This window comes from Meles meles, chromosome 2, assembly GCF_922984935.1.
Source record: "Meles meles chromosome 2, mMelMel3.1 paternal haplotype, whole genome shotgun sequence".
NCBI lineage: Eukaryota > Metazoa > Chordata > Mammalia > Carnivora > Mustelidae > Meles > Meles meles.
Genome location: NC_060067.1, coordinates 157,309,504 through 157,321,970, shown reverse-complemented (window position 1 = coordinate 157,321,970; position 12,467 = coordinate 157,309,504). Strand labels below are relative to the sequence as shown.

General features: G+C 32.1%; 1 protein-coding gene across 2 annotated transcripts in view; it reads right to left on the bottom strand.

Moving 5' to 3' along the window:
• Positions 1-9,643: 9,643 nt before the first annotated feature.
• Positions 9,644-12,467, bottom strand: part of GLRA3 (glycine receptor alpha 3) — a 189,858-nt gene continuing 187,034 nt past the window's right edge. For both annotated transcript variants that reach the window (XM_045997855.1, XM_045997856.1), the window contains one exon: positions 9,644-9,922. In XM_045997855.1, the coding sequence (XP_045853811.1) occupies positions 9,644-9,922 (279 nt within the window). The remainder of the gene's footprint in view (positions 9,923-12,467) is intronic.

The following is a 12,467-nucleotide window of genomic DNA, read 5'->3' as shown; positions in this document are numbered from 1 at the left end:
GGATTTAATAATCTATTAGCAACCACATTCTGGCAATTTAAAAAAATCTATGCTTTTGGTTTTCCACTTTGTTTTAAATATTTCAGAAATTTGAATATGTTCACTTTGTTTCCTATTTATATTTCATATCATATTTAGTTTTTGATTAGCTACTTAGCAAATACAACATTACACTAGTAACAGCGATCTTCCATAGAGTAAATATTTCAAACAACATCAATTCATATGAAATTACTTTTTTGGGGAGAAGTAATTGTTTTAAGAAAGGCCCTATAAATCTATAAATGCAATTACTTCTGTAACCAATCCTTTAGAAAAGCTTTTTTTCCTCCCCCAAAAGAAAATGGAATCTGACATCTACTCAAAAACTGAAGGAATGAATTTTATAGATGACTTAAAAAGAGACCTGTTTGGGGGCACCTGGGTGGCTCAGATGGTTGAGTGTCTGCCTTGGTCTCAGGTCACAATCTCGGGGTCCTGGGATCTAGTCCCATGTCAAGCTCCTAGCTCATTAGGCAGTCTGCTTCTCTCACCCTCCCTCCCTCTGCTTGTGTGCGCGCTCTTTCTCTCAAATGAATAAATACAATTTAAACAAACAAACAAACAACCCCCCAGAGACCTGTTTGGAAGACCAAGAGCCATTAGGTTACGCAAGTAAACATTGTCATTTGATTTCTATCTGGTATTCCTTGTTCGGAGAACGTGTTTTCAGACAGGTCATTTTTCATGTCACAGAATGGACTATGAGTGAGCCTTCTTCCCCAGCCCAGCTTCCAGTCAGTCATGTGCTGGAGTGAATTTTTTAAAGCAGGCTACTGTGGCATAAAGAACATCTACTAAAGGAGACCCTGAGTGTCTCAGTGGGTAAAGTGTCTGCCTTCAGCTCAGGTACTGATGTCCTGGGATCGAGTCCTGCATTGTGCTCCCTGCTCCACAGGGAGCATGCTTTTCCTTCTCCCTTTGTCTCTCTCTTTCTCTCTCTATGTCTCTCATGAAAAATAAATAAAATCTTAAAAAAAAAAATCTACTGAGGTAACTTAATTTTTGAATAAGGAAGCAGAAAAACAAAATAGCTACAATCTAGTATACTGTAGTTCAGTAATGATGGTTTCCTTTTAATTTAAGATTTCTAAGGATGGGTAGTTAAAAATGTAAACTGTGCAAAGTTACAAAAAATATATTTAGAAAATAAGTTTTTCAAGGAAGAAAGCAACTATCAGCAAGAATAAATTGTGATAAAATACCTGAAGAAAAAACTCAATTTAGTGGTATTGAAATGGTGGATATAAATGAGAATAAAACAAATATTCTAAATCGTGGTAATACACATTGATTTTTAAAAATCAGAGTTTACCAATAAGCGGTACTCACATTATGCTTATTCGTGTTTATTTTTTTTAAGTATCTATCACATACAGATATCTCTAGTACTCGTACTTACAGATGATGTTGCCCAATTCTATGGAAGCATTCAGTCAAGAATCTGGTAACACTATATGACTATTCAAGCACAACTCAAGTGGTTAACGAAGCCCAACTCATCAGGGAAAATCATAATGTCAACTTCGCAAGGAATTTTCAATCTATCAATTTTCTTCAACTTTGGGCAGCCAATAAATATCTGAAATTCTGTAAAATATTGTTGCATATAAATGATAGGTGCTCCAAAAAATGGGAGACAAGTTTTCATATATCATATTGCAATATTTTCTTGGACATTTTTTATACAAGAATTTTCCTCTTATTTCTTAACCACTAAACTCTAGGCTTCTTGTTAGAAGGAAAAAATTCCAGATGGAAAACAAAACAAAACAACAGAACACCAACATTCCATTCTGAAATGGTTCTTATGGGTGAGTGAGGTAAAAGTGGTTTAATCAATAAATAGATTTTAAGGAAAAGGCTTTCAAATAAAAATTATAAATATGATAATGTCAAATCACTGTTCTAGATAATAACACATCTCTCATTTTATTTTGAGAAGAAAAGCTCCATTCACCATTTCCTTAGAATATTTTATTTTAATGGAATGCATACATTAAAGGTTCTCTGCATGGTATATGACTGGGTTTTTGCCAGATGTGATAGTTTCCGTCAGAACAAAAATCTCGTATGACTTTTATCAGGAAAATAGCGCAACCCTTTGGTAAAATTCGGTCTTAATAAAAATGGGACAAAAGAGGTATCCACATTCTTGAAAAGTGTTAATTTTTATTGGTTTTGATCAAATTATCTATAGTTACATGATAAATACCACATATCGTACATGAGTTAATGACTCTGATTAGAGTTTGTTAGTTGCAGAATTGAACTAAAGACAATATCATGAGAAACAAGTTGATAAAATCATGCATACATTTTTAAATATATTTTCAGCATAATGTCCTGAAAAAATATGACATCATCTTGACAGGAAGACAGACAGACATCAGATCCAGGAAGACATGTTTTAAATCTACAGAAAAATAGTTAACACCATAAAATAGCAATACTTTTTTTTTGGTAGCCTTTTAAACATTTTGGTTCACTAATAATAAAGTCACTATATGCGATATTAAGATGGCACATTGAAAATATATGGCACATTTTCTTTTCCATTTCTTTCCACAGTATATTATATAATATTCATAAAATGGTGGTCTACTTCACTCTATTTTAGCCCCCCCCCCAGTATTATCATCTGTCATACACTAAAATATAAATTTAAGGAATTACAGAATGGCTATTGCATAATTCATAGAGATGAAAGTGAAAGAGTGCAAAATTATTCAAGCATGTTTAAACACAGCCTTACATCCGAATCCTTTCCTGGCCTTTAACCCACAGCTCCTTTCTCTTGGTTCACATTAACAAGCCAGACAGGTTAATGTGTACACAAGTGGGGCTTCCTGAAGGCACCTTTGCTAAATGTCCCTCAAGAAAAAAATCATCTATTAAAATAAAACAACTTAATTCATTATATTTTTATTCTAGCTTAACTCTAAAAATATGATTTACATTTGGCTGATAGTTTTTGTAATGCAGATTATTTTGCAGGGCTTTATATAATACCTTCATATGATGAAATGTATTTTGAGGGACTTAATTTAAAATTACTGTTATGTTATCAGAAGACATTTAAAGTTACTGTAAATCATTTCCATAGAAATCTATATAGACAATTAATTTTATATTTAATTATTTTATGAACCTTACAACATCTTATCATTGTTTAACACATAAAGTGCATTTTTAAATGGCTTAAATAAGAATAAAGCTAGTTAATAAGGATTTGAGAAAATGGCACTGACTGAGCCTAAACATAGACAAAAGATATGAAAAAATAAATGAAGCACTGTCTCTACGGAATGAAGTAGACTTATTTGCAATTTATGAAGTAAGTCATTTTTTAACAAAGATTAGCTTTCTTTTATCATTTAGATCTATGTCACGATGAACCAGGCTGCCTTCAGAGTAATGAGCTCTATGCTACTGAAGAAATTTTGAAGAATGTGGATAATTTTATATCAGGAACGTAATGATGAAGATTCTGACATTGGGAGGGAAGTTGATATGAAACACCTCAAAGGTTTATATTTTGATTCTAAGAATGTATGTGAGAGCTAAAATGAATTTGAAGAAAGAAAAAAATTATTTAAAAATCAGGTTTAAATAGAATCTTTTGGAAAAATAGGTTTATGTATGTTCACATCAATTGTTCTCAATTGTGGAAGTTTGCCAATATTCCAGAATTTCATGTCTTTCGCCAAACATACATAATTCAGCACTTAGAACAATGGCAGATTCATATAAGGTGTTCAACAAATATTTGTTTAGTCAGCGATTGGATTATAACCTTCTGTGTTGAACTCAGCCTGTATATATTTTTTAAAGATGCATAAGGGATTCTGATGTACAGCTAATGATTAGAATCATTGTTTTTTAAAACAGTATGCTATCACCTCTAAAATTCTTTGTTTATTTTGCTTATGAGTGAACAATGAAAAATGCTGAGAAAAATTCCTGCTAAGACATGAGATCATCTGGCATTACTGGTGATTACTAGTTGTCTTTTAGGAGAATGGTCTGATAAATATTTCGTCATTCTTCAAAGACAGTCTAGGAAGTGTTTTAGAATATTACGCTTCCATCCTTAAGAGATGGCCAAATCAAATGACTGCATTGCTCATATTTCCCACCAGGAATGATTTATATTGAAAACGTATCACAACATTACTAACCTTTGTCTAGAAAAGTTGACTTCCTTTGCATTTTCAATTTGAAGGAATTTATTCCATTAACAATCTATGTGTGTATGCATGCACGCATATATGTGAATGCATTTGTGCATAAGAGATGGAAAAGGGAAGAGATGAAGGCAGCATTAATATGGAAAGTGTAGAAGAAAAAGAATGAATAAGAGGATCTTTGCTATTAGCTCAGGATTTCTCTTTCTATTGGTCTGATTTCTGGGAAAAGCTTCTCTGGAACATTTTCCCTGCCCTTGCTATTTTCAAATCCTTTGTAGTTTTATTTTATGCACAGGCTCTAAGATCCTTGTAAGGGAAAAATAAGTATCACTCTACCTCTTTTTTAAGTAATTAGAATAGCAGCAGCCTCCCTATGGAAGTTCACTGCTTAATATCAATATGTTTCTGCAGGGAAATGGGGGCCAGGATGAAAGTTTAAGTTTAAAGTTAATTACCTTAATAAAACTCATAGTGTACATTGATTGTTTACTCATCAAGAGTTTATATAGCAATGAGATTATGAGACTGCTCTATTTTACCACTCTTTGTAGGACTCAACAAGAAAATAAAAGCCAGGGTATCTGCTGAGGAAGACACCTCTTAGGAATAAAAGTGCAAGAGGTATAATGGCTATTTCAGTCAATCAAGAGGGAAAACATGTGTCCATATACATTGTATTTTTGGAAAATATTGTGTTAAAATTCACCAGGTTGTCTTATAGCCACAAGCAGTAATTCTTATTTTAGTATCCCTTTGAAATGTCAAAGTGAATGAATTGATACACTTCAAGGCCTACAATATATATGTCATGGAATCTAGAGTTAACTGTGTGCTTAAAGACTAGTTGGTGATTACTGAGATGGACATGGTTATCCTACACTGCCACGAATGGCCTTGTGCCCGAAATAGGGAATGCAGTAAGGAATTATGAAGGCATTGTGGAGAACAAGACATGGCTGTCATTATATTCAAAATTTCAGTCTTTTATAGAATTCTAATCTTCAATTCATACCTTTCCATTGCCCATTATTCAGATAAGTTCAGATAAAGAAAGGGGTCTTGTCAAAATTACTTGAAAAACTGTAGCAGAGTCCTTTATTTTTGCTTGAGCAGATATAGTAATTGAGGTACAGTTTAAAGAGATAAGAAAATTTGTCACTTTAAAGATTTTACAGTCCTTGTGGCTAAATTTTTCTCTGAAATGCAAATGAAACCAACAAGTGATAATGCACGTTTATAGCTTATCAGAACCGATTGTGCTGTTTCAATACCTTTACAATAGCAAGTAACAGTCCAGGAGCCAGGCCAAGGCAATAAAATTATCTGGTTCCCAAACCGAATACCCAAAATAACTAGAAAAGGTATTTATCATAACTGTGCTTAATAGGTGATTGTAATTCAAAAGACAAAGTTGCTCTTATAAAGATACAAAAAAAAAAAAATACATACTCTGAGTCACCAGACAATTCTTGACCAATCTCAGTGAACTAAGATTACTATTAATATATATGCTATTTTCTATTGATTATATTTGTTTTGGCTAGATGGTTAAAATTCAAATCCCTGTGGTAGAAACCATTCTTATTCTTTTAATATGTTTAAACTCATCTCATTATTTTATAGTCTTTGCCTTGTCAGCATCAATGAATACTAATAGACTAAATGTAAGTTTATGTTGTATACATGGAAAGGCTTGCTTTCTTTACCAGTTCAGCATCAACTAGATGAGAAATACAGATGGTATGGGCTGATAAATTTTGAAAGGTTTTGCTATTACCTCTGTTACAAAGTATAAGAAATTTGTCTTGGAGTAAGAGACATGACTTCAAAGATTGTTAATGATTGATTGGTCTCAGGACTGTGGTACATTTTCAATCTAAGAGTTGCATTTTTAGAGTGCTCTAGTTGTTGTCCGGGACATCTACAAATATCGGTATTGCCAATTTCCAACTTTTTAATCTGAGAGTGTTTTCTACTTTTAATATTGGCAATTCCCATATTCCCTGGAGTTGATTTCATGGATGTGTACTTTATAGATGAAAAGAAAACATAACTACCAATGTAATGTTCAATCCTCTGAAATGACTAGCAGTTCGAAGTATATCATGCTGAGAATAGACAAGTATAGTTTTAAAAAATAGTATGTATAGTATGGAAGACATACCTGTATTTCTCTTAAAATCATAACAACTTCAACTACACAGAAATACTAAAGTAGCTAACAACTTTCTTCTGTTAAACATGTTGGCTTACTTTTTCACATTTTCTTTCTAAAATTTCCATGGTCTTCCGTAAGATCCTGGGATTCATAAACCTAACGTATCCGTATTTTAGGGATAAATAGTTTTTAAAGCATTTATAGTTCAAAATTAGGGTAAATGTTATCTGACTATACCTATAGAATAAGAATAATTGTAGAATAAGATAAGTAGTCATAGAATCTTTTAAACACAGCAGCTGGGAATTGACTAGGCTCTGCAGGTGAGTAACTGTCTTGGAGAAGCACGTGGAAAGGTTAGAGAAATTTTAAAGATCCTTGGCTTTCTTGCTTCTACAGTTTCATTCTGGAATCTATTTTAAGTAATACAGAAAGTTCTAGGTCCCCACTATAGCTGACCTTCAATTCTAATGTTTGGGGAAGAAAAAAAAAATATATGGCATCTGAATGCTAAGATACAAGGTTTTGTAAAAATTCATATACTGTGGAACCATAAATTTCAATGGTTGAGATACATAATACTAAGAAAAATTATACTAAACTGCATGTACAAAAGTCACAACTTTCTAACATGGCTACTTCAAAACAATCAGAATATCTGTATTAAAATTTTAACTTGCATGTGGGTAATTAGTGTATAGGAACACATTTGAATTTTCTCACCATTAATAGTTTTCTGTTGGTTTAATTTGAAAAATTAGGGTTTGACACAGGGCTTACTGAGATAACTACTACCTTGAGATGCTAACTGCAATGTAGTTTTCCAGTTTTAAACAATCTGTAAACGTTCATTTGAGGGGACACATTTCTTTAAACAGTTTGGATTCAGCCATACAAATAATGTTATTGTTGCCATATGAGTCAGGACCATCAGAGTATTTTCTTAGGATAGTAAGACAATGATAAACATATACACTCAAGCAACGTATAATACTTTTAAGAAAAGAGATTTCTACCATACCGATGCTTCTGCTGACAAGTTGTCTTGTGGCTAGTATTTTTACATTCCAAGTTTCAGGGATAAAAGAGACTTTTTTTTTTTAATATTCTTAGATATTAAACAAGCAATGTCTGTGAGTTTCTTTTGGGGAATAAGTTCATTATGTTCCTATTTGCTTCTGACAGAATTCACTTAATTGAAACAGTGATGGAGAACTTTTGAAATAAGATGTGTACAGAAAAATATATTCAAGGATTTCAGAGACATATTGAGACAATGTAGTTTATCCTAACTCCACAACATCCAGTTTATCCCCAGGGAACACAAACAGCATGTCTGGCTCTAATCTATTTTAGTGCAAGAATATATTGCCATGGTTTTGATTCACACACAGCAAATGAAGACCGTGTTCAACTTTCAGGCGCATAGTCCTCAAAGTAAGTAAAGAGTAACAATTTCTTCCAGTTGTGGCATATGCATTTAATGACAAACGTGGTTTGTTCCCTCCCCCCATAGTGTTTTATTTATAAAGGAGGGCAGTTTGGTCCTTCACTAGCAAAATTTGCTGAATAAACATTATTTTTTTTTAAGTTATTTTTAAAAACTACTATTGGATAGACCAAAGCTCCATAACATTGAGAAACTTTTAACTTTAAATGGCAGTTCTTGCTTTTAGTTTTAGAGTGGTTAAGTTCAGAAAATAATACCATTTGATTCAAAGACTGGCTTATTTTTTCCTCTTGAATCTGAGTTAATTGTTTTCTTAATGTTGTAAATCTTTTTCTGTCAATCATTTGGCACCTTGAGTTTCCATGTAGCAAATCTGACCAACAATTAAATGTATCTAAAAAGCATTCTAGAACTTTTAAAAAATACAACAGTACTGATAAAAAATAATGCAAAAAATTGCCAAACTGAAAAGAATCAGAGTCTGGTGTAATTTCACCAATAACTCTATCATATATTTGTACTTGATTACACTGCGTGAAATGAGTTAATGCCCCATTGCAGTCAAAATAATTCCATGGGGTTGCTGATAAATTTTAAGTAAAAATTTTATTTAAAATTATTCACATCTAGTGCATGGCATATATATTGAAATCATTAATTCAGAATTACAAAACAATCAATCCTCATTTTATAGAAATGACTTATTTATATAGTTTAGAATTAAAATCTTCCCTCCTTACATTGGGAACTAAGAGTTTGAACCCATATAACTTTGATGGGAAACTGTTCTTATTAAAAAAATCTTTCATAAATCCATTTTTGTTTTAATTAAATTCATTTTTATCAAAATGTAAATACTAGAATCCCATTGAATTTTAAAGTCTCATTCTAAGATAAAATATAAAAATCTTACTGAACTTTGTTCAATTATATCAAAACATTAAACATAATTACGTACAGATAATTAAGCAACTGTTAAAAATCCAACAAAACAAGGGTGCTGGCTTGAATTTTGCAGTGTTTGGCAGTAATTCCAAATACACAGTTATAACACTTATTTAAAAACAATTCTGTTGTTTTCAGTATTTCCATCTTCATTCATAGAGATCTAAAGTTAAGAAAAGTAGATTTTATATATAATATGATCTCTTAAGCCATCTGTTTTAAATTTCCAAAGAGGGACATTTTGTGTTCTAAACAATTAAATTTAATTTTAATTTCATAATTTGAATTTTTTGGTAGGACATTAGTTGATTCCATAACATTTATATGTACAATATTCTGTTACTGAGTTTTCTGCTGAATTAATTGATTACTCTTCTGTTTTGTAGTTACACTATGAGAAAATATTTTAAAGCCTCAAGCTACTGACTTTTAAAATCTTCAACATTTCTGCTTTTTCCAGTTACAAAGTTAATTGTGTAAATTTTACTTTTATAAGATTTAACGTCATTGAACTGAAAACCAAGAATTTCCAAAGCAGTTTTCACATATACTATTATGTGATATTATATAACAATACAAACACAAATTGGCAGTAATACTTCCACTTACATGATATACAGTGAAAGGACAAATAATCTTAAATTAATACGAAATAAAATCCTCACAATATATATTTTTGTATCCATCAAAAGACTCTTAATCTGCCTTGTGACTTTGCATAGCATATCATAAAAATACCCACCCATATGCCATTTTAATATGATGGTCATCATTTGTACGCAAACACGCACATATACACACACCTATGGCAAAGAAACTTTCTTTTGAATTGATCGTTTGCACTTGCATTCCCCCAGAGGCTTAATCTTGTTGCTGATGAATATCCTCATGCCTAAGAATTTTATAGATAACCCAGTAGAAAATATTAAAAATCAAAAAGGCTAATGGGAAACAGGCTCGAGAGATGGTGTCAATCTTCTTGGCTCTGTCGATAAAAATCTTCCTCATTTCATCAGGGCTTTTCGGCATTACCTGGACAGGATGGTTTGGGCCCTTTGGGGTCACACCATCTTTTGCTTGCAGACAGGGTCCCATTCCATAGGCTGTGAAGCTGAATCGACTTTCCCTTACCTCATCATCCTGTCATAAGAAAAACATAAGAAAACACTTTAGTCATGGAATAGAGCCTGTATTTCAGAAACATAACTAAAACTTTATCATGATAAATGTTACCATTATTGTAACGGAAAGATAACTGAAGCATATAAAGATTGAGTTACTTTTTTCCCTATTCAAGTTTTATTGATTTATCCTGTTGCATCATATAAATGTGTCCACTAAGAAATAATGAAACTCTTAACTAATATGTTTATTGGGAAAACTACAAATTCTGGTATTGTCTCCATATTGCTAGAACAGTTAATAAATATTATGTGTTATATATTCATATACCAGGTTTGTTTTATGTTTTGTTTAAATGGATAAATATACGATGTCAAAGGGCAAAATATCAAGATCATTGACTGGATTTTTCTTTTTCATAGAGGTAAACTTTAATGTTTATTTCCTATGATTTTTTAGATTACTTCACTGGAAAATACAGTCTAGCTTAAGAACACTGCTTGGTTTTTGTTATCCTCACTTAATGTTACTTCTCTCTTTTACACTAACCCATTTAGAAGACTAAAGATAGTCACATGTTCTAGTTTATATGAGATTACTTTTCAGGTAAATTGAGTTGAAATTATAAATGAAATTTGGCAGAAGTTTATTTCATGTTAAGGAAAATTGTTTAACTTATTATGCTCTAAAACCCATTATTAAGTTAATATGTTACCTTTCTTTCTCTTGAATGTTGCAAATTAAAGAGTTCTCCATATATGTGTGTGAAAATAAAACCAAAATTTAAAAGAAAATTTGTTTAATGAAAATATGATAAGTGAAGTGTGCTCATGATAGGAAAATATGGTATTTAGGAGTTTATAATGAAAATCATTAATGAGTAATTTAATTTAATGCACTTATTTGAATGTAACAGTAGATGATTGCCAATTAATTGGATTTTTGCTACTAAAACTGAAAGTTAAAAAGATATTTTATGAAGTTGCTACAGCTCTCCCTTTATTAAAGTAATTTTTAGTAATAATATAGGAGACAAAAGTAATTGCCTCAAACACTTGAAAAATTATTTTGGGTCTATGAAAGTAGGCTCAATGAACAGTATATTACAAAATATGAACGTGAAAAATGGAAATTAAAATGGATTCTAAACACGAGAAGATGAGCAAAGTTGATGTAATAATATATAAAATGGTTTTTTGGGAATTATGGAGTGAGGCAATTTCACATGACAAAAACATATAATTATTGGAAAATAGCTTAACCGTAAGATTTATGAGCAGTTGAATTTTGAGGAAACAAATCTGAGATAAAAGTTGATGATCCTAATTACACATAACTACTGTTGTCATCTTATAAAAATGGGAAATTGATTTTTCAATTCTCTTTAATAAGGATGTTCATTTATACTGGCAATTTTTTTAGCCTCCATGGGAATTTTAAAGCTAAATTATTATTTGCCTTGAATTTCTCTGTCTTAGAAAAAAATGAATATACAAGAAATTAAACTGTAAGTGCTAAATTAACATCCTTATAGTTTAGGAAATCATGCTGGTGTTTGCATTCTAGAAAAAAGGTATAGTATGTTTGAGTAATTTATATAACTTTGTGTGCACATCAGCTGACTGCTGAAGTATAAAACAGCCTTTTAACCTACGTCAGCCCATGTGTTGAAAAAAATCCAACATTTACAGCGAGGTATTGACATATTCGTTGAACCAGTTAAGAGATAAATTGCAAAAATACTAGAATTTTAGGATTCTAGCTGCTGTGTTTTGTAAAGTACGGTTCAGTTACTTTCAGTCCCCCCTGGTTTTACTAAGAAACAACTGACATATATCACTGTATCAGTTTAAGCTGTACAGCGTGATGGTTTGATTTACATATATGGTGAAATGATGATCCCAATGGGTTTAGTTAATACCCATTATTGTAGAGATACAATAAAACGAAAAGGAAAAACTCTCTTCTTGTGATGAGAACTCTTAGGACCTACTCCCTTTTCTGTAGGTCATACAGAAGCATTAGTTCGGTCATCATGTTGTAGGTAAGTTATAGTCCTAGTACTTATTTATCTTGTAACTGGAAGTTAGTTACAAGATACAAGATACAAGTTTATCTTGTAACTGGAAGTTTGTATCTCTAACCACTACTCCCGCTGAGTCCCTTTCTAACCATCTATTCAGAAAAACTTCTTTTCAGACCTTAGAGAAACCCACCCCATTACTCAACTCGAAAAATCTTTTTTAAGATTTAAGCTATTCATGGATCCGTCTGTTATTTTCAACCGTATCTTCCCACATGAGTAGGGGATTAACGTCAGATCTGGGCTGATGAATGACTGCTGATTCTTTGCACAACATTTCCTTGAAAACAATAGAGTTAAGCTAAATGGGGAACATGGAATTGTGTACATTTACTGCACAGAGGTTGCTGTGTGGGGCCCGAAGGCCTCTGGCCTACGTGACCAGAATAAATACAGGCCTGGTCGAAAATCAAGGCTGTGGCTTTTCTGTGTCGAGGGGATAATACAGGCCTTGACCTTTGCCCGTGGCAGTGCATCTCC